Source organism: Oncorhynchus tshawytscha, linkage group LG06, assembly GCF_018296145.1.
Source record: "Oncorhynchus tshawytscha isolate Ot180627B linkage group LG06, Otsh_v2.0, whole genome shotgun sequence".
Classification (NCBI taxonomy): Eukaryota; Metazoa; Chordata; class Actinopteri; order Salmoniformes; family Salmonidae; genus Oncorhynchus; species Oncorhynchus tshawytscha.
This window is the reverse complement of record NC_056434.1, coordinates 36,444,178-36,468,015: the sequence shown is the minus strand read 5'-3', so window position 1 is coordinate 36,468,015 and position 23,838 is coordinate 36,444,178. Positions and strand designations below refer to the sequence as shown.

The window sequence follows — 23,838 nt, the reverse complement described above, 5'->3', positions numbered from 1 at the left end:
TGGAACACATAAGAGCAAGAGTCTAGGCAAGATGGCTGCAGGGTAGGCGGTCCCAGAACCGGAAGGCTAAAACAGCGAGGGTTCTGGTGGACAGAGTCCCACAGACAACTAAGATAAACCGCCAGAGCCGCAATACTGGTCGACCAAACTGAGTATTGCCCATGTTGGTACACTGTCACGAGTGATTTAAAAACAAGAACAAAACCCGAACGGGATGACACAAGCCAAACTAAGTAGGGGGACAGCAGAGCACCCAAATGGAGAGGCTAGCTAGCTGCTCCATGGTATTGAATAGCAGCGGGTATACTTCTGCGCTTATACACTCTCTAATATAGAGCTCTTACCAAGCAAATCCTCTCTGGAATGAGCCAAGAAATGAAAGATTTGGAAGTAGTGCGGCGGCAGTAGCACTACCCGGTACATGGGACTAATCTTACTTGGAATGTATCCTTCCGCGCAGAAGGATACCATATTGGAGTGATTCAATAAAGTGCCACATAATGGTTTGTATGAAGCTTAGGTCCTGCTGTGTGTGTCAGGCAGGCAGTGCGGGTAGCCTGCATTCTTATATGCTCTCCTGTAGAGTGAAATGAAAGAAAGGGACAGGAGCAAAAGATGACGAGTGAAGCGATTAAAAAAAGGTCAAGTTCTGACGGTTGACAGGAGGGAAGAGAGAAAGGGAGTTCATTCTGCGTGGCCGGTGTCCGGGGTGGGCGAAGTTTGTACATTTTATACAATTCCATTGGTCCTTAAGTAAAATCTCCACCCACCATGGCACTGGTCCATGGAAAACGAACTTGCCCAGAGAGAGAGCGTGTGTATTTGCTTGTGCTGTTGCTGGGTATGCATTCTCAGTAGTTGTGTGACTGGTTGGTGTGTGTGTGTGTGTATGTGTGTATGTGTGTATGTGTGTATGTATGTATGTATGTATGTATGTATGTATGTATGTATGTATGTATGTATGTATGTATGTATGTGGGGCAAAGTCTGCAAAAAAAGAGTGTATGTGTGTGCAGACCAAGACAGTAAACCTTGGCAGGTACAGTCTCCGGGTTGGGGAGTAACGTATTGCAAAAAACCTAACTGTAATCCGTTACGTTACCAGCAAAAATATTGTAATCAGATTACAGATTATTACTTCTATGATTAGAAGAAAATATTTATCTTTAACATTTTTCTGTTTTCTCAATTACATTCAAATCAGCATTGAAAAAAGGCATAAGTTAAAGTTTGTTCCACATGAGTCTGACAACAAGTCAGAGACCACTATTACACACCAAATCTGTGATGGATTGTGGGAAAAGAGCAGGAATACGCTTTTATAGGCCATAGTCCAAGCTATGTCTTCCAATGTGTGACTGCTGTCGGCATCCAAAGATTATCCGACTTGAATAAATGCTTGGAAGTAAGGATGACAGCAGTAGCAGGACGACAGCAGTGGCATATTCAATACCCGTTGAATATGCATAAATTGTAGTTTACCAGGAATGCATTAAATTAACAAGTGTGCATTGTTAAGTTAATTTGTGGAATTTCTTTCTTTCTTTAATGCTTTTCAGCCAATCAGTTGTGTAGTGACAAGGTAGGGTTGGCATACAGAAGATTGTCCTATTTGGTAATAGACAAAGTCCATATTATGGCAAGAACAGCTCAAATAAGCAAAGAGAAACGACAGTCCATCATTACTTTAAGACATGAAGGTCAGTCAATGTGGAAAATGTAAAGAATTTGAGCGTTTTTTCAAGCGCAGTTGCAAAACCTATCAAGTGCTATGATGAAACTGGCTCTCATGAGGACAGCCACAGGAAAGGAAAACCCAGAGTTACCTCTGCTGCAAAGGATAAATTCATTAGAGTTACACGCCTCAGAAATTGCAGCCCAAATAAATGCTACTTAGAGTTCAAGTAACAGACACTCAGTAACAGACATCTCAAAATCAACTGTTCAGAGGAGACTGCGTGAATCCGGTCTTCATGTTTGAATTGCTGCACAGAAACCACTACTAAAGGTCACCAAATAGAAGAAGAGACTTGCTTGGGCCAAGAAACACGAGCAATGGACATTAGACCGGTGGAAATTTGTCCTTTGGTCTGGAGTCCAAATTGGAGATTTTTGGTTCCAACCGCCTTGTCTTTTGTGAGACACTGCGTAGGTGAACGGATGATCTCCACATGTGTATTTCCCACCATAAAGCATGGAGGAGGAGGTGTTATGGTGTAGGGGTGCTTTGCTGATGACACTGTCAGTGATTTATTTAAAATTCAAGGCACACTTAAGCAGCATGGCTACCACAGCATTCTGCAGCGATACGCTACCCCATCTGGTTTGGGCTTAGTGGGAATATAATATTATTTTTCAACTGGACAAGGACCCAACACACCTCCAGGCTGTTTAAGGGCTATTTGACCAAGAAGGTTGAGTGATGTAGTGCTGCCTCAGATGACCTGTCCTCCACAATCCCCTGACCTCAACCAAAGTGAGATGGTTTGGGAGGAGTCAACAAGTGCTCAACATATGTGGGAATACCTTCAAGACTGTTGGAAAAGCATTCTAGGTGAAGCTGGTTGAGAGAATGCTAAGAGTGTGCAAAGCTGTCAAGGCTATTTTGAAGAATCTCAAATATAAAATATATTTAGATTTAACACTTTATTTTTTTGGTTACTACATGATTCCATAAGTGTTATTTCATAGTTTTGATTTCTTTGCTATTATTCTACATTGTAAAAATAAAGAAAAACCCTTGAATGAGTAGGTGTTCTAAAACTTTTGAACGGTGTAGTGTATATTTATATAAAAACATTTTTTACTCCACCTGTCAACCACAGGAGCCCGCTCTGCTAATCATCAAATGGGAGGAGGAGAAGAGGTAGGGGGCCCACATGGGTAACTGGGGGGCCCTCCGTGGTTGGGTAAATGATTCAGGGCCGGCCCTAGCCTTTTGGAGGCCCTAAGCGAGCTTTGGATGTGTAACTGCTCTCTTCTATCTCCTCCTCTGACGAAGAGGTAGAACAAGGATCGGACCAAAATGCAGCGTGATGATGATTCATGATATATTTTAATGAAGGAAAACCTATACAGCAGAAACTACAAAACTAACGAAATTAAATAATGAAAACCGAAACAGCCTATCTGGTGAAATACAAAACACTAAGACAGGAACAATCACCCACAAACACACAGTGAAACCCAGGCTACCTAAATATGGTTCCCAATCAGAGACAACGAGAATCACCTGACTCTGATTGAGAACCTCAGGCAGCCATAGACTATGCTAGACACCCCTACTCAGCCACAATCCCAATACCTACTAAAACCCCCAATACCACAACACAACACAAAATAACCCCATGTCACACCCTGGCCTGACCAAATAATATATACACACACACACACACACACACACCTCTCGGGCAAAACACTTTAGTCACCACCCTCTTGACGGCAGAGAAGTTCACTTGCTGCAATTCTACACATTATTCCATGGGGTGTAGAGAAAATGTTGTAGTTTTAAAATGAATTACCTGCAATTCTACACATTTTGCCATAATTTATGCCATGTTAATTATATCTGAGTGAGAGTGACTAACAAAATCAACGAGGGCTCCCTGGAGGTCAGAGCCCCTGGGTATGTGCCTGTAGGTATTCGGCCATTATTAATAGTTTAGATATCTGGCTAGACTAATTTACCAATCAGAAAATTGTTAGCTGACATGGCTAATTTGAGTGACATAACAAGATAAAAACTGCTGATACACAAGATGTCAAATTTGCACCTTGTGTATCCTACTATTCTAATTCTCAACAGTAAATTGAGACCCCGACTGAGTATATAAAAGAAAATATGTGTGTGTGTATATGCTCAGGTAAAACTATTTGGCTAGTCTATATTTCCATATTCCATATTTAATATTCTTGAAGATCAAGGGGTATTAAATTAATTGGATTGACGGGAAATCTGACGGACTTTGATTTTGATATAGCCTAATTTGATATAGCCTAATCGTATTATTATCTGTAGTAGAAAGCAATGGGTTATAAGAGGCCTACATAACCAACCCATAAATGAAAATGCAACATTGATTTATGGCCAGCTATGTAAACTCTAACATTGGTTTATCCTGCAATATATCTTTGTCTTCTTCTAATTGCCTCTTAAGGGGAAAGTAACCCAAAGTAATCAGATTACTTTACTGAGTTTGGTTAATCCAAAAATTACTTTGCAGATTACAATTTTGGACGACAGGTAACGTAACGGATTACATTTAGAAAGTAACCTACCAAGTACAGTACCTGTGGAAGAATTGGGTTGTGTTTTCCCTCTGACAGTAGTCGCTACAACTTGTTGCTGTTGCTTAGGTGATGTACAGTAGGAGGATGTGTTTGTTAAAGGTGTAGATTACTGTTGTTTTCTTAGAGAGAGATTGTCTGTCCCTCCCAAACACGTGATATATCTAGAAGAGCTGACTGTAACATTCTGACTACATAACCTTTCTGCAGAGCTTGGTGTGAGTATGTTCCCTGGTCACCACTATTTATATACTCTGTCCTGTACTACTGATCTCTCCTACAGGGTGTCCTGCTCATAGCCCCCTATTCACCCTACTCATACCCACCACAATGACAGACCAAGGGAAACCCTGGAGAGGAAGTGGAGGACCTGAGGAGGAGGAGTTACCACAGATGGACGGGTCATGTGACGCTTGTGAGCCTGACGAGGCGCAGCAGGCAACCCAGGTGTGTTACACCTGCAGCTTCGCCTTCTGCTCTACCCACGCTGAGAAACATGTCCACAGCACACGACACCTACTGACACCCTACGACCAGGAAGTGGCGCAGCCCCAGGCCCGGTCCCAACAGCCGGCCAAGGACAGAGACCCAGGGGAGGGGGAGGAAAGAGTTCGAGAGATTGGGCGTAGGGCAGAGCAAGAGGTGGTGGAAAATGGGGCATGCGGTGGGACTGGGGTACAAGAGAACGAGGCGTGTGGAGGAGAGAGAGTCCAAGGGGAGGGGAAAGTTGATGATGAAGATGAAGAGGCGGTGGCAGCCCCAGAGGGGGGCAGTAAGAGGGAGACGGTGACAGTGGAGAGGCTGCGCTGTAATGAGCATGGCCAGGAGGGTACTCTTTACTGCAAGACTGATGAGAAGGTCATCTGTGTGGTGTGTGCCGTGCAAGGGGAGCACCGCGAGCATGAGATCATCACCTTGCGCGAGGCCTACAGCTGGCAAAAGGTGAGTCGCACTTAAATAATATCAAACCTGCAGGTGGACTCGCAATGACTTCACATAAGAATGATCACTGTCAACCCATGTTTATAACATAGATATTACACTGTACCACTGTTAATAAACTTGATATAAGCGCAGTACCACATTTATAACATGGATTTAAGCACAGTCCCACAATTTATTAACAAACACTACAGTGCATGACCAAAGGTATGTGGACATCTGCTTGCCGAACATCTCATTCCGAAATCATGGGCATTAATTTGGAGTTGGTCCCCCCCCCCCTCCCCTGGCTGCTATAACAGCCTCCACTCTTCTGGGAAGGCTTTCCACTAGATGTTGGAACATTGCTGTGGGGGGACTTGCTTCCATTCAGCCACAAGATAATCCGCTATTCTGAAGGGGTGTCCTTTTATACTTTTGTATATAGAGTGTATACAAACATGCAGACCCTTAACAACGGCCAACAAGAGTTCTAAACTTGCATTTCATTGTAAAGGGGGAGAGAGATCCTTGCCACCTGTGTCCTTGATTAAATTACCTGCAAAGGTATTCTTCATGGATAGAAATCGTATAGCAGTAGCAGTCAATGCCATTTAAGATGAGGGAGGCATTTTGTTTTTTTTCTTCAGCATGGCCTTATTTCGATTACAGCATATTGGATGACTGTCATTCATGTTCCATTCACCCAGTTCAATGTATCAGCCATAGGTTTAGACTACTACACGATACTCAATGTTTCCCGATACCCATCACGAGGTTGCTACAACCTAGCCTATGAATGAAAGTTTACAATGTAGGTGCACACAGGTCGAGAGACACATTTGAGGTGGCAGACAGTGACACATGGACAGACAGTGAAATTCCATACAGCCTTACACACTCCTGCTTGCATCTAGCTGATATAGGGTGTAATCATTAGTCCAACATTTGCAAACAAGAGTTTCTATTGGAGAAATTCAGGTATGTTTATCCCCATTTTGGTCCGTTTGCTTCTGTTATGAGAATAATTTTTCAACAGAATTGGTGAAATGAATACACCCCTGATCACATTCGCTTTCATATCAGCCACGTTGTATTTCTTCTTGCGTCTATGGGCTCTCCTCCTCTCAACTCTTCTTTTCGCTTGTGGATTTCAATGCACATCAGCTGCATGTGACCAGGTGAAAAAACCTTTCCAAGCCAAACCACTACACACAGCCTACATCGTAGGCACCATATTATCTAAAGTAACGTCATAGTCTGCATAGCCAATAGAACTAACGCGTTCGTAAACCCGCTACAATCATGCAGTAACGTTACAGTGTAAAGTCAGTAAGCACTTACACCTGCGGCAATAAATTAGTCAAACCAAAGTTTACCTAGACTTGGAAGAGTTCCAGTGTTTTGTTGGATAGTCATAGCCCGCTAGCTAACATAGCATCCTTCTGTTTGAGTAGGCTAAACCTGCTAGCTGCATTTGATAGCTAAGTAAGGGAAACAAAGTGAGAAAAAAAGACAATCTCTCTCTATTTCTTTCTTGCTTCTCTTTCATTTTGGAAGAAATGTACAAATACTGTCGTTCTTTCTCTTTGAGTAAACCACTCGCCACATTTTATGCACTGCTGTAGCTTATGCTTTCAGTACTAGATTAATTATCTGACCCTTTGATTGGGTGGACAACATGTCTGTTCATTCTGCAACAGCTCTGATAGGTTGGAGGACTCTCCTCTGGAAGTTGTCATAATTACTGTGTAAGTCTATGGAAGGGTGTGAGAAGCATGAGCCTCCTAGGTTTTGTATTGAAGTCAATGTATCCTGAGGAGGACGGAGAAACTAGCTGTCTTCCGGCAACACCATGGTGCTACCCTACAGATAGCTGTTGAGGCTACTGTAGACCTTCTTTGCAAAATAGTGTGTTTTAATGAATTATTTGATGACGTGATTATATTTAGTATAGTTGTATTTAAAAGGATAACTTTTTCAATGTTTTACTGTTTTAATTTTCATGAAATTCACTGAGGAGGATGGTCCTCCCCTTCTTCCTCTGAGGAGCCTCCACTGGCATACAGTGAAGTGACACAGCCTGTATGTAACTCATTCTAAGCCCTCTACTGCAAATTACATCCCCTATAGGAGAAACAATACTATCAATATTGTTTATGTAGTGTCTGTAATATTATATGATTACAATAGACTAATAGCTTTCATGCACGGATACATTACCTCCAGTCAACACACTAGGGATTTATAAAAGTTGAGCAGAGTATCTCCATATGTTTAACACAATGATTTCATGTCAAAATAATAATAGTATGCCACCATGTAAAGGCTACAATGACCTCATGACAAATCCTCCCAATTATTAAGCCCTATTAATAATTTGTATGGAAACAACTTTTTAATTTTTTTTATATGATTAACATATTCCAATGTCTGTTTGACTAGGGAGCGATTCCTTCCCAGATGGCTTTTTACTGCAGGCGTTTTACAGCCCGTCCCATCCTGTGACTAACTGACTAACTGACTGCTCTCTGTGGGCAGAGGAGATATCATGGATAATGTGCAGGAGAGGGAATGACACATCATCATCACTACGCAGGGAGGAGAGAGATGACATTATCATGGCCCCATTTACACCCCGTATCATTATAGTACCAATTAGCGATGAACCAAGTGGGGTAATCATCATCATAATTTTGCCTCTGAGGAATAGATTAAGCCTAGGAGTGATGGAATTTTACAAAATTCAAAAACAAACCAACTTCAAATTGTGTGACTGTCTGTCTCTGTGTTGTCTTTGTTCTCCTCCAGAGCAGGGAGGGTTATGACCTGCTGGGCTGCACACAGAACATGGCTGACCATATCAAGACCAAGTGGACCAACCCTGAGGTCAGTACAACCACACTATTACAACTAACATTCCAATATGGCCGACAGTGTTTCTACCTCGGGAACACTGCTTTGGACGAGAAAGTCTGATTTATTCTCCTAATTCTCTAAGAACAAAACCCAGCTGTGGCAGTAGGACACACATCAGTCTAGTGTGAGCTAAAGATGGAATACACAGAGATTACATCCTAAATGAGACGGAGGAAGTATACATGGGAGCCAATTATTCCTATTTACTCACTGTGTTCCGTTCACTGAGAAGGCTTCCACTTGGCTTTCTGGAGCGTCATACCTTTCTAAAAATCTAGATATTTATGACATCACCACCTAAATCTGTCTTCATAAACTCTCAGACAGACATCTATGGCTTTGTTGAGCAGTACTGGAGTAACAGGGATACCACCTGGTTTACTTCTGAGACATAGCAGAGGGCTCAGAAGTGGCACAGCAGTCTAAGGCACAGCATCTCAGTGCTAGAGGCGTAACTACAGACACTGTTTCGATTCCAGGCTGTATCTCAACTGGTCGTGATTGGGAATCCCATAGGGCGGCGCACAATTGGACCGGCGTCAAGGTTTGGCCGGGGTAGGCCGTCATTGTAAATAAGAATTTGTTCTTAAGTGACTCGCCTAGTTAAATAAAATAGAAAATAGCACAGAGTCCTTTAGCACAGAGTCCTTTATACTGTGTTAGTGACTGTAGGTTTTCCTCTAAGGAGTTTATTGTTCAGTGTATGGGATGGATTATTTGGCAGCGGTCAGAGTGATATTAATAATTTCCCTCTGTGCTGTTGGTTCCTACAGTAGGCTATAGGATTGGCAGGTAGCTAAGTTGCTCTCCCTCTTGCCAGGTTGGCCCATTTTAACACATAGCAACTCAAATAGACTCTCTTTATCCCCGGTCAACCTTGGAAATAATGTCTTTAATGTCAGCCTAAATAACTTAGTGCGGGGACACAGTCACTGGGAGTAAAACTGTGTGTTCGTGCGTGCGCACGTGGGAGGTCATTGCTAATCAGCCAGGTCTAATTTATTTACCATAGACAGTGTTGAACCTGGCCCTCCAGCGAACCCTGCAGCCTTAACACACTGCTGTGTCGTTACATAACTATGTCTCTCTCTGTGAGCGAAGCGGCGTGACGCCGCCCCCTCTGAGAGCTGACCCGCTGTCAAGCACCATAATGTAGCAGGTTCATTTGAACACCCTGTGAAAAGGTAATACCCTTATTGGCAAGTAGTCACTGAGTACAGTTACATGTACACAATATTATGATTATTGTGGATTAAAACAACGACATGCTTTGCAAGAAGAACGATTTCCCTAATAATTATATTTACATGGACACATCTGAAATCAGGCTACCTGTTGCACTCTTATCAATGCCAATCAAAATAAACGTCCTACCACAGTGTTATGTTTGGGAAGCCTATTTGATTCTGAGTTCAGACATATATAAAGTTTGTATGTTGAAAACTACTTCTAAGACACATGCATTCCGTTGTTACGAACTCACTTCACTTGTGCTAAAGAGGGAGGCTCTCGGCTGGTGGTAGCACATGAGCTGATCAAATACACCGCTGGAACGCCGAATGAGGTCTTTACATGTCCTAATAAGTTGAGAGATTGCTCAGAAAACCAGGTGTTTTAATCGACATATGCACACTTCAATTTGGACCTCATGGCGATTTAATATAAGCAGAATGAAGGTGTGTCCGTGACTATTGCATAATCTGCCTACTGTCATAATCAGTTTAATATCGTACTCACTGGAATACCAGCCCTGGCATATTATCATACTAGAATACCAATGCTACCCCTGGGCCTTCCTTGGACCTTTTGTCTCCTGTCTTCCCACCAGAGAGGTGTGGCCTGTTCAGAAGAATCCACTTCCCTCCTCACTCATAGGCTGAAGCGTCAGGAACCATTAGGTCGATTTGTCAGTGTGTCCTCTCCATGCTCTCAAATGCCACAGCTTCTCATTATGCAAGACTACTACAGTTCAGACTACAGTTCAATGCTGGCAGAGGGAAGGGTGTGTGTGTGAAGGGGAAGTTTGAAGAGATTAAACTTTAGCATGGTCCCAAGGGAGTGTGCGTGCGTGTGCTTTTCAGGGAGGTGAGTGGATAAAAAGGTTTAACCCATAGCTGCTGTTTACTTATTAAATTCCCTCTACTTAATTATGTACTCTGCCTCAGGTATGGGATTTTAATCTTCACGTCTCTTAACTCATATCTCCATGCTCTGCAGGGGGATGGAACACACACACACACACACACACACACACACACACACACACACACACTATACCTGCAGGGAGAATGGAATATTATACAAAAAGCACAGTAATGCTGTGACTCAGCCCATACATATTAATGGGTGACCAGGGGATTAGGATAGCATGGGGGGTGTGCCTGCCTGCATATCTAACTGCCTGCCTGCATACCTAACCGCCTGCCTGCATGTCTCTCTGTCTGTGCATCTCTGTGTGTGTCTACGTGTCTGTCTCAGAGAGCAGGTAACATTGTGTGAAGTGGGGAGGTTTAGATCAAGGCAGCAGGTAGTCAGCATATTTACCTCTGTCCCTTTTTTATTTACTGTCTCCTCTGCATAATTCCGTCAGTGGCGCACTGCCTTCTGTGGTGTTGCTGGCTCAATCACCTCAGACAGGACCCATTGATTTGTGGGATTTCACAAAGTGTAATCCATAATCCATTTTGGAGGAAGAATTGTTGACATATATTTGACATTTGTATCTAAAAGCATAATTGAGAAATAATTGATAAAAGTTGGCATATTTGTGACATTTGGCCTTCCACAGGTCTCATTTAAGACTCCATAGAGTTTCATCTGTAGGTGCTACTAAGCAAACATTGGTGTCATATGAAGCTTTATCGTTTGCTCTGTAATATCAGTAGTGTTTTGATTTCAATAACTTTTTTTTTACATTACTTTACAAATATAAAAAAAATATATAAACATGTTTGACTGGGCAAGATATTGTTGAACATAATATACTTTATAGGCATAGCAAGCATAGGTCTCTGCTACTTTTAGAGTTATGATCCGATTTGTAGGCATTACCAACAGAGTGAATGTGAAAATTGATTCAAAAAGGTTGCTCTCTGCTGGTATTTTGCTGGATGTGCAATGATACAAGTAAAAAGAGGGCTGGGATTGGTTACACTGCCTACTATGCGGAATTCTCTGTATAAAATGGGCAATAACTTTAAAGCAGAACTTGCTCCTCAAGAATTGCTGGTGGTCATGACAGAAGCCAAGCGTGAGTTGGTTTGGGGGTGTGGTTTGATGTGGATGTTTCTTGGATGTGTCCTTGACAAACAACCTTTTATATAATACCATAGAAGCAGTATTCTGCTGATATAACAATGTGTACCTTTCACCATTCCCAGCTGATACAGACACTGTGCCTTTTGTCTGGTGAAATTACTTTGGCAAACATGTCACACACCTTCCTGTGTGGTGTCCCGTATACAGCAGGGGTTCCCTGATCCTGGTGCAGAATACACAGGGTTTCTCCCTCCCCATATTGAATGATACCATTCAAATCAATAACAACAAAAAATACAAGTAAAAGTTGTCTAGTAAAATGTTAGTGCTGAGTGACAGGTCTCTCCACTTAGTTACATCAGTATCAAGCTAGTCTGTCAGTCTGGACTTCATCACATTCTTGCATCGCATTCTTCTCTATGTGCTGGCTCCATACATGTTTCTGTGAACACATACACATATAGTACCTGCCACTGGTAATAGAACAGTGACTATGTTTTACCAAAACAGGCAAAATGTTGAAGTTTGAACAGTGCATTCGGAAGGTATTTACATTTACGTAAGTATTCAGACCCTTTACTCAATACTTTGGTGAAGCACCTTTGGCAACGATTACAGTCTAGTCTTCTTGGGTATGACAGTACAAGCTTGGCACACCTGCATTTGGGTAGTTTCTCCTATTCTTCTCTGCAGATCCTCTCAATCTCTGTCAGGGTGGATGGGGAACTTCACTGCACGGCTATTTCCAGGTCTCTCCAGAGATGTTCGATCGGGTTCAAGTACGGACTCAGGTAGGGCCACTCAAGGATATTCAGAGACTTGTCCTGAAGCCACTCCTGTGTTGTCTTGGCTGTGGGCTTAGGGTTGTTGTCCTTTTGGTTGTTACCACCCAGAGGTCCCACCACCCTAACCCTGAAAAACATCCCCACAGGTGTCCAGGTTACCTCCAAACTTGATGCTTGGCATTCCAGCCAAAGAGTTCAGTCTTGGTTTCATCAGACCAGAGAATCTTGCTTCTCATGGTCTGAGAGTCCTTTAGGTGCCAAGCGGGCTGTCATGTGCTTTTTACTGAGGAGTGGATTCCGTCTGGCCACACTACCATAAAGGCCTGATTGGTGGATGTTCTCCTATCTCCACAGAGGAACTATGGAGCTCTGTCAGAGTGACCTTCCAATGACCAAGGCCCTTCTCTATGATTGCTCAATTTGGCCGGGCAGCCAGAACTAGGAAGAGTCTTGATGGTTCCAAACTTCTTCCATTTAAGAATGATGGATACCACTGTGTTCTTGGGAACCTTCAATGCTGCAGAAATGTTTTGGTCCCCTTTCCAGATCTGTGCCTCAACACAATCCTGTCCCGGAGCTCTATTAACAAGTCCTTCAACCTTATGGCTTGGTTTTTGCTTTGACATGCTCTGTCAACTGTGAGACCTTTTTATATAGACCGGTGTGTGCCTTTCCAAACCACAGGTGGAAACATCTCAGGGATGATCAATGGAAACATGATGAACCTGAGCTCAATTTTTTTTTTTAAAGCTGCGTTTGACACGATTACCTAGACATACTGACCAGCTCCAATAGACAGACGAGTGCTATATGGCACACCAATCCAAACTCATCTCTCAGCATGTCCAGCCCACTCATTATCTCAGCCAATCATAGCTATTGGGAAGGTTGCCTGATTTTTCTGTGGCTAAACCAACTATGCTTGTAATTTAACTCTTATTCATATTTACAGATGGCATACAAGTTTGATATTAAGGCACATGAAAGGTCACATGGTCGAGAAGGCATTTCTGCTGAAAAAATGTTTTACTTTCACACAGCTCTCCTGTGAAGTCATGACTTGCCTAGTTTCCTGAATCGGGTCACAAATGTAAATAATGGTGGTCATTTGATTAATTGTTCAGCAATGGGGGGGGGTAGAAGCTGTTAAGGAGCCTTTTGGTTCTAGACTTGGTGCTCCGGCACCGTTTGCCGTGCTGTAGCAGAGAAAACAGTCTATGACTTGGGTGACTGGAGTCTCTGACAATTGTATGGTCTTTCCTCTGACACCTCCTATTATATAGGTCCTGGAAGGCAGGACGATTGGCCCCAGTGATGTACTGGGCCATCCATACGCACTACCATCTGTAGCTTCTTACGGTCAGATGCCGAGCAGTTGCCATACCAGGTGGTGATGCAACAGGTCAGGATGCTCTCGATGGTGCAGCTGTAGAACTTTTTGAAGATCTGGGGACCCATGCCAAATTTTTTCAGGGGAAAGAGTTTTGTCGTGCCCTTTTCACGACTGTCTTGGTGTGGGTGTGTTGGGGCCATGATAGTTCGTTGGTGATGTGGACACCAAGGAACTTGAAACTCTCGACCCGCTCCACTACAGCCCGTCAATGTTAATGGTGGCCTGTTCGGCCCGCCTTTTCATGTAGTCCTCAATTATACCAGAGAGTGCATTATATTCTAGTATCTCTGGTTATAATTAACCACCACAGGTCGTTGCACACCAAGCTAGCATTACTGGTGCAGACAGAGGCCAACGAACTCCAAGCACCTATTCTGCATACTAGGGTCCTTCGGCAGAGTATGCACACCATAGAGGCATGGTCAATACGTATTAGGGTTTTCAGTCTCTAATGGCAGTAATCCTTTGAGCGTGTTGGGGGAGATGAAACAACGGAGCCCTAATCATAACGGAAGGGCAGAGGGCTAATTTGCATATGGAGCTTGGCATAACGGGGCATGATTTCTTGTCATAATTGTTCACCCAAAGTTCCAAACTACATTTCGACACGAGAATAAATGTTACTGACCCATATCGATGCCACATAGGCCATTTTCAAAGGGATTACTGGCTTTTTAGGGGAATTTGCTCTTTAAAACTAGCTGAGATCCCACTTTGGAACTTTGATTTGCACATGGAGTGTAATTTATTGAAAAATTTGCTTATTTTTTCCATAGTCATTAATTAATGTAAAAATTATTATATTTGAATAAAATACTCATTGCATAGCAGGCGCTAAATCTTCATATGACACCAATTTATGCTTTGTAGCATCTATAGGTTAAACATTATAGACTCTTAAAGAAGGCCTGGGTATGGCCTTCATGCCATCCAGGACCTCTATACCAGGCGGTGTCAGAGGAAGGCCCTAAAAGTTGTCAGAGACTCCAGCCACCCTAGTTATAAACTGTTCTCCCTGCTACCACATGGCAAGCGGTACCAGAGCGCCAAGTCTAGGTCCAAGAGGCTTCTACTCCCAAGCCATAAGACTCCTGAACATCTACTCAAATGGCCAGACTATTCGCATTGCCCTCCCCCTTCCCTCTCCACACCACTGCCACTCTCTGTTGTCATCTATGCATTGTCACTTTAATTAAATCTACCTACATGTACATACTACCTCAACTAACTGGTGACCCCGCACATTGATTCTGTACCGCCACCCCCCTGTATATATTGTTACTGTTACTGTTTTTTTACTGCTGCTCTTTAATTACTTATTACTTTTATCTCTTATTCTTATCTGTATTTTTTTAACTGCATTGTCGGTTAGGGGCTCGTAAGTAAGCATTTCACTGTAAGGTCTACCTACACCTGTTGTATTCGTCGCATCTAATAAAATTTGATTCAAAGGCCTGGGTGTGGCCAAAATGTCATAAAAACGCCACCTTTGATCAATTATTTCTCAATTTTGTTTTTAGATAAAAATGTCAACATTCTTTCCTTCAAAGGACTATTCGATGGTTTACATTTTGTGAAAACCCACCAAATCATTAAAAACATTTTTTTTGTCTGGTTTTGTGAGGAATCACTCCATTTCAGGAGCGCCTAGTAATACATACAGTATATATACCATCTGTCTCCATCTCTTTACCCTGCTTCAGAAAATCTACAAGAGCAGTAGACACATTAAAGCTGTCACGGGGAGGCCAGGAACAGAAAGAAATGCATTAAAAAAAATATGGTGATGGGCTATTTCTCTCTCTCTATTTCCCTCTCTATCTGCCTCTACCTCCAGTTATCCTTCTTTCTCTCTGTTCACAGCATTTTAATTTAATTACCGTATGTATCATTAAACAGGAGCTCACTGTAGCTGACGTTCTTTCACAGCCGATGTCACAGGCCCTCTCCTTCTCTCCCTCTCTCTGACCCTCTCTCTCACTCTCCCTCTCTTGCTTTCCCCATTTGTACATTATTTTAGAAGGAAAAAAGGGAGAAAGTACATTAAAAAAAATGTACTTCTCCTTTGTTGAGTTAGTGGGTAATTTGGAGAATGTGATTGCTTGCAGAGAAATGCCGATAACGGAGAGCGAGAGTTAGAGAGAGAGAAGAATGGGGCTTTGGATCTCTCTGGAAAAGTGTTTAGAGCAGGGCCGTTGTTGCCAGAGGGAGGAATAGACCGTTCATAGCCATTTAGTCCTAATGTTCCATTAGTGCATTTTAGGCCTTGTAAAAACAGTACGCAGAGCCTGGCACTGGGGATAAGCACCAGCCGGACCTACAGTATATAGAGAGAGATGATCTGCACATAAAGTTTTACAACAAGTGTACAGACCTTAATGTTTCATTTATGATTTGCTCAGAGTTGCTTTTAACCCAACCAGGTCTAAAGATCTGACCCATTATTATCTATAGCGGATCTCAGGGACAGCATGGTCTAACCATTTGTTTACACTCTGTTCAGTCATGTTACCTCATTGGCTAGCTAGCTAATAACCCGGTAGATTTACCAGTATAGCCAAACATTTGGAGCACAGAAAGAAAGTTAAAGGGATAGCTTCTTCAGGAGATCAATGATCATAGACATGGCAATGAATGATTGACAGATCTCTTGCATGTCATCATCACTATGTATTTAGGGGACGTGTACAATTTTCAAAATAATCCATCTCAACAGGGAAATAGTGTTTTTACACCATGTAGAAACCTAATATTTCACAAATGACTTTGTATTTTCAATTCCAGATATTTGTATAAGCAATTTAGCTTTTATAATAAACTCATGTCTTTACAGTGTTACATATTAGTTTATAGGGCACAACATGTGCTTCATAATAAACCACCCACTGGGCACACACTGGTTGAATCAACGTTGTTTCCATGTAATTTCAATGAAATTATGTTGAACCAACGCAGAATAGACCTTGAATTGATGTCTGTGCCCAGTGAGTAGAAATCATATTGACCCAATATAGGCTGTTTCTCGGTCAATTTAGAACATCTTATTTTCTGGTGCTCCTACATTTTAATGTGGTGCTCTTCACTTTTAAAGTTAGCACCTGGGTGCATTGCTACTAGTGTTAGCACAATTACATGCTAGCAGCTCCCATAGGCTTCCAGTCATTGAGCCAACAACAATCCCTTTAAAAAATATATACATATGTGAAATTTGAAATAGTATTTTTTACAATGGATAAAATTAATGACTCCGAGCTAGTAAATGGTATATCATACACTGCAGTTGAGGAACAATGGGAAGTAATTCTGCTTTGAAAGTTGATAAACTTGTAACCCCACTTTTGAGAAAATGGCCCTTGAATAATTTGCTACACCTACTGGAGAGTTCTTCTTTGTCTACACCCTTTCAGCATCTTTCATACCCCCTTAAGCCTTAGCCCCACCCATCTCATTAAGGATTCACATGTGAGGCCATGTGGTAAACACACAATATATGCAATAAAATCTATGTTTATTTGTCACATGCAAAGGATACGGAAGGTAGAAATGGTTCACTGAAATGGTGACTTGCATAGTAGCAATATCAAAAACAGTGTCCAGATAAAAATATTTTAGAAATATTTTATAATTATTAGATGACACTTACTCAACACACAAATTTGATGGGCCATATGAAGGAAATTCTATAACCCCCCCCCCCAGCCATGTGGATGGGTCACTATTGTCTAGCCATGTACACATGTTCATGAAGTACAATAGTTGGCCGTAATCACCCCCAGATACACCTGGCTAATTTGATGAGTCATGTAATAATCTGTCCGAAGTGGAGTCTTTTTGTTTAGACATGTAGCTAGCTAGCTAAACAATGAACCGGCATAATCCGAACTCGTACTACTACCAATACAAGCATTGTCATAGCTGTAGTACGAATCCGCAGGATGCTAAAGCTAACAATCTAGTTTCAGTGTTAGCTAGCTAACATTAGACTAACTAGAAATGCGCATGGATTTCTGATTCAAATACTTTTACTTCATAGATCAACAACTTTCTGATAAAATTAGAAGCATATATCTGAATATGTGGCGAGTCTCTTACCTGTATACATGGATGAACGCTTCAAGGCAGACTGGAACCTCAGTTTTGTTTGTAACTACATCTTGTTTTGTCAAGTCACTCCAGTTCTCACTGACCAGAAAGTAGCCCATCACTTTTTCCAACTGATCTGTCGATAGCGCCTGCTAAATTCAGGGCATCAATGTTGTTGAGGAAAAGTAGCAACATTTTTGTAATTCTCGATGGTTAACGTTATATACTTTTCAAAAACGTCGTGTTAGTCCTTTCTATCAGCACATACTGAACAGCTCACTTTACAGACAGAAGCATGCTACATGGCAGACCAATCCAAGCTCATCTCCCGGCATGTCCAGCCCATCCATTATCTCAGCCAATCACGGCTGGTGGTAAGGTTCCTGCCTTTGTCCGTGGTTAAACAAACTAGGCTCGTAATTTAACCATTTCATTTGTATTTATGGATGGAATACAAGTTTATTATTACAGCACATGAAAGTTCACATGTTCCAGAAGACATTTCTGCCAAGAAACTCATTTTGATAGATTTTTTATGTTTACATTGAAATGGCTCTCCTGTGAAGTAATGATGTGCGACATATGCCTAGTTTTCTGAATCGAGTCACATATTTGTTGCAGCAGGGGAGGAATGAATATAGGGGAAACGCTGATGCTAAATATTTCAAGGTAACCAAGACTAAGGAGATGATTGTGGACTACAGGAAAAGGAGGACCGAGCACGCCCCCATTCTCATCGACGGGGCTGTAGTGGAGCAGGTTGAGAGCTTCAAGTTCCTTGGTGTCTACATCAACAACAAACTAGAATGGTCCGAGGGCACGACAAAGCCTATTTCCCCCTCAGGAAACTAAAAAGATTTGGCATGGGTCCTGAGATCCTCAAAAGGTTCTACAGCTGCAACATCGAGAGCATCTGGTTGCATCACTGCCTGGTACGGCAATTGCTCGGCAATTGGGTAGTGCATACGGCCCAGTACATCACTGGGGCTAAGCTGCCTGCCATCCAGGACCTCCACACCAGGCGGCATCAGAGGAAGGCCCTAAAAATTGTCAAAGACCCCAGTCATAGACTGTTCTCTCTACTACCGCATGACAAGCAGTACCGGAGTGCCAAGTCTCGGACAAAAAGGCTTCTCAACAGTTTTTACCCCCAAGCCAAAAAGACTCCTGAACAGGTAATCAAATGGCTACCTGGACTATTTGCATTGTGTGTGCCCCCCAACCCCTCTTTATACGCTGCTGCTACTCTCTGTTTATCATATATGCATAGTCACTTTAACTATACATTCATGTACATACTACCTCAATTGGGCCGAGCAACCAGTGCTCCCGCACATTGGCTAACCGGGCTATCTGCATTGTGTCCAGCCACCCGCCAACCCCTCTTTTACTCTACTGCTACTCTCTGTTCATCATATATGCATAGTCACTTTAACCATATCTACATGTTCATACTACCTCAATCAGCCAGACTAACCAGTGTCTGTATGTAGCCTCGCTACTGTATATAGCCTGTCTTTTTACTGTTGTTTTATTTCTTTACCTACCTATTGTTCACCTAATACCTTTTTTGCACTATTGGTTGGAGCCTGTAAGGAAGCATTTCACTGTAAGGTTTACCTACACCTGTTGTATTCGGTACACGTGACACGTAAACTTTGATTTGATGTATTGATTTCTAATGTATGCATGACTACGAGTTCAAGTGATGGTCAAATACAATTGTAAACACGTACAGGCTTTAGCTGTCAGCTATGAAAATGTGATGTTTTGCTGGTCCAAAGAGTGTTGGCTCAATGTTAGCATTCTCTATCAGTACTAATTGGTAGCACTTTCTGAATCTTTAATCCCAAAGGAGCCACTGTCTGATGTTAATTTCATTGTGTCTAGACTTCTGAAGTCATGTGCACAGCACTATTTCTCTCTCTCATGGCCAATGTCTAAGAAGTTTACTATATTTAGTCAAACCCACAACTCTCCTCTGTAACATTTTGATTCCTAGTAGTCGTTCTCTGTCATTGTGTAGCCTCGGAGGCACAGTGGCCCAATGCCCATGGCCTTGCCAGTGTGTCCTCTCTTTCCTTTCCTCTCTCTCTCTCTGCCTCTCTTGCTCTTTCTCATCATCAAGTCCTGTACCCGCTCTCTCTGGTGTCTCCAGTTGAAGGCCTCGATCTGCTCCAGTGTAAATGAAGATTAGCATGGATGGCTGACTCCCCTCTCACTATCAGGGCAGATGCTTAGCTCCATCCAGGGAGAGGGGTCCAAGGGCAGAGGGCCATGCTCCACAAACAGGGGGGCAGTGCTAGGAGCATGTCCTCCATCTGGTGCAGGGGTCGTGGGGACCCAGCAGGAAAGGGCAGGGGGCTCAATCGAGGGCCTGGAGGATGGGAGAGGTGGTGAGAGAATGTGTCAACTGTGCCAGATTGATGACATGTTTTTGCATTAGGGACATGACCTAAGAACCTTGCTGCAAGCTATGCTGACTGAAATGTCCTTCCCTTTTAATTCTTCAATGGATGATCTTATTTCTCAGATTGATCTGTGTTAAAGCTAATGGGATAGCTGGGACTGAAAAAACTACTTTTAGATTCGGTACAGTGACTCCATGCCTACTAATTTGCTGTGATTCGATTTTCCTGGACTCTGAATGAGTGATGGGCATGTTTCTATCCCCCCATACAAAAAAAGTTAATTAAATGTTTTAAATCTCTCTATTGAGTTGGGGGGTAATTTGGAGAATCTGATTGCTTGTGCAGAAATGGCAGCTACTGACAAGACTTTGGTCTCCAATGGCCTCATCCAATGGCCTCAGCTATGCTAACTTCTGTGAGACTGCTCCACTGGAGCAGTTAGGGGGAGGGATGAGGGAAAGGGGGTAAAGATAGGAGGCAATGTGAGAGATGTTGAGGGCAGGTAAGGTGACATGAGGGCATTCAGGGGCAGAGGGGGTGCCAGGAGACCTTGATAGGGTGCTGGCTGGAACTCCTCAATGCATCACCGTCTATGTTGGCGTGTTGCGTTGGAGGCGTCCCAGCGAGGGGCCTGCTAGTGAAGGTGTCGTATTCTAATGAGTCGTAGCTAAAGAGAGCCCAGAAGCCTGGGGAGCTGGGAAATTGATTAAAATGCAATCTCAGTTTGGAGTTCAATTGCCCTGAAAGCCAAACAGATGGCATGGCGGCGGTGCAGATGGGCTCTGAGGTCTCTATCTACAGACTGGCACCGTGGAGGAGAGCCTGGGGAGGAGATGCACCACTCAGAGAGACAGAGAGAAAGAAAGAAATATAGAGAGACTGTTAAAAAGCAAGCGGAGGTTGAGGCCTGGCAGTTACTCACCCCATCCCTTTTTCACTCTTTCCTTTTTTCACTTTCTTTCATGGTCTTGATTTATTTTGCTATTTGTGTGTCGATCTCTCGCTATACCTCTCCCTCTCTGCTACCGTCTGGTGCTAGTCTTTTACCTCATCATCCTCTTCTTTTATAGTCTCCTCATGTCTTTTTTACTTCTACATTTATGCACTTGCTCTCCCCGTCTCGGTCACTGTTCACAGTTTTATGTCTACAGTGCATTCGGAAAGAATTCAGACACCATGACTTTTTCCACATTTTGTTACATTGCAGCCTTATTCTAAAAAGACAGCTTCATTAAATAGTACCTGCAAAACACCAGTCTCAACGTCAACAGTGAAGAGGCGACTCCGGGAAGTTGGTCTTCTACGCAGAGTTGCAAAGAAAAAGACATATCTCAGACTGGCCAATAAAAAGAAAAGATTAAGATGGGCAAAATAACACAGACACTGGACAGAGGAACTCTGCCTCTTCACTGTTGACTTTGAGAAGGGTGTTTTGCGGGTACTATTTAATTAAGCTTGAGGACTTATGAAGCATCTGTTTCTCAAACTAGACACTTGTCCTCTTGCTCAGTTGTGCACCGGGGCCTCCCAATCCTCTTTCTATTCTGGTTAGAGCCAGTTTGAGCTGTTCTGTAAAGGGACTAGTACACAGCTTTGTACCAGATCTTCAGTTTCTTGGCAATTTTTTCACATGAAACTGCCTTAATTTCTCAGAACAAGAATAGACTGATGGGTTTCAGAAAAAAGTTATTTGTTTCTGGCCATTTTGAGCCCGTAATCAAACCCACAAATGCTGATGCTCCAGATACTCAACAAGAGTAAAGGCCAGTTTTTTTTCTTCTTTAATCAGATCAACAGTTTTCTGGAGTGATGGTTCTTGATAATGGGCCTCTGTACGCCTACGTAGATATTCCATTAAAAATAAGTTGTTTCCAGCTACACTAGTCATTTACAACATTAACAATGTCCACACTGTATTTATGTTAAATTTCATGTTGTTTTAATCGACAGAAAATGTCTATCTAATCTGTTAGTCGGAAGTTTACATACACCTTAGCCAAATACATTTAAACTTTTTCACAATTCCTGACATTTAATCCTAGTAAAAATTCCCTGTCATAGGTCAGTTAGGATCACCACTTTATTTTAAGAATGTGAAATGTCAGAATAATAGTAGAGAGAATGGTTTATTTCAGCTTTTATTTCTTTCATCACATTCCCGGTGGGTCAGAAGTTTACATGCACTCAATTAGTATTTGTTAGCATTGCCTTTAACTTGGGTCAAATGTTTCGGGTAGCCTTCCACAAGCTTCCCACAGTAAGTTGGGTAAATTTTGGCCCATTCCTCCTGGCAGAGCTGGTGTAACTATGTCAGGTTTGTAGGCCTTCTTGCTCACACATGTTTTTTTCAGATCTGCCTACAAATTTTCTATGGGATTGAGGTCAGGGATTTGTGATGGCCACTCCAATACCTTGACTTTATTGCCCTTAAGCCATTTTGCCACAACTTTGGAAGTATGCTTGGGGTCATTGTCCATTTGGAAGACCCATTTGCGACCAGGCTTTAACTTCCTGACTGATGTCTTGAGATGTTGCTTCAATATTTCCACATAATTTCCCTTCCTCATAATACCATCTATTTTGTGAAGTACCCCAGTCCCTCCTGCAGCAAAGCACCCCCACAACATGATGCTGCCACCCCCGAGCTTCACAGTTGGGATGGTGTTCTCCGGCTTTCAAGCCTCCCCCTTTTTCCTCCAAACATAACAATGGCCATCATGGCCAGACAGTTCTATTTTTGTTTCATTCGATCAGGGGACACTCCTCCAAAAAGTATGATCTTTGTCCCCATGTGCAGTTGCAAACCGTAGTCTGGCTTTTTTATGGCGGTTTTGGAGCAGTGGCTTCTTCCTTGCTGAGCGGCCTTTCAGGTTATATCGATAGAGTACTCATTTTACTGTGGATATAGCTTATTTTGTACCTGTTTCCTCCAGCATCTTCACAAGGTCCTTTGCTTCTGTTCTGGGATTGATTTTATTTTTGGGGGGGTGGCAGGGTAGCCTAGTGGTTAAAGCGTTGGATTAGTAGCCCAAAAAAGTTGCTGACAAGGTACAAATCTGTCGTTCTGCCCCTGAACAGGCAGTTAACCCACTGTTCCTAGGCCGTCATTGAAAATAAGAATTTGTTCTTAACTGACTTGCCTATTTAAATAAAGGTAAAATAAAAAAAACTTTTTTTTTTGCACTTTTCGCAGCAAAGTATGTTCATCTCTAGGAGACAGGATGCATCTCCTTCCTGAGCGGTATGACGGCTGCGTGGTCCCATGGTGTTTATACTTACCATTGTTTGTACAGATGAATGTGGTACCTTCAGGCATTTGGAAATTGCTCCCAAGGATGAATGAGACTTGTGGAGGTCTATACCTTTTATCCTGAGGTCTTGACTAATTGCTTTAGATTTTTCCATGATGTCGAACAAAGAGGCACTGAGTTTGAAGGGAGGCCTTGAAATACATCCGTACCTCCAATTCCCTCAAATGATGTCAATTAGCCTATCAGAAGCTTCTAAAGCCATGACATAATTTTCAGGAATTTTCCGAGCTGTTTATTAAAGGCACAGTCAACTTAGCGTATGTTAACTTCTGACCCACTGGAATTGTGATACAGTATAAGTGAAATAATCTGTAAACAATTGTTGGAAAAATTACTTGTGTCATGCACAAAGTAGATGTCCTAACCAACTTACGAAAACTATAGTTTGTTAAACTATAGTTTGAAAAATGAGTTTTAATGACTCCAACCTAAGTGAAAATAAACTTCCAACTTCAACTGTAGATTTAAAA

At 42.4% G+C, this 23,838-nt stretch overlaps 1 protein-coding gene across 5 annotated transcripts in view; it reads left to right on the top strand.

Annotated features, from left to right (window-relative positions):
- The window catches only part of LOC112245413 (tripartite motif-containing protein 44), a 70,021-nt gene that overhangs the window by 5,000 nt on the left and 41,183 nt on the right, over positions 1–23,838 (top strand). For 4 of the 5 annotated variants that reach the window (XM_024413504.2, XM_024413502.2, XM_024413506.2 and 1 more), the window contains 2 exons: positions 4,571–5,229; positions 8,020–8,097. In XM_024413504.2, the coding sequence (XP_024269272.1) occupies positions 4,618–5,229; positions 8,020–8,097 (690 nt within the window). In that variant the 5' untranslated portion in view covers positions 4,571–4,617. Of the gene's footprint in view, positions 1–4,557; positions 5,230–8,019; positions 8,098–23,838 lie in introns of all 5 variants that reach the window. The other variant, XM_024413503.2, reaches the window with a different exon arrangement.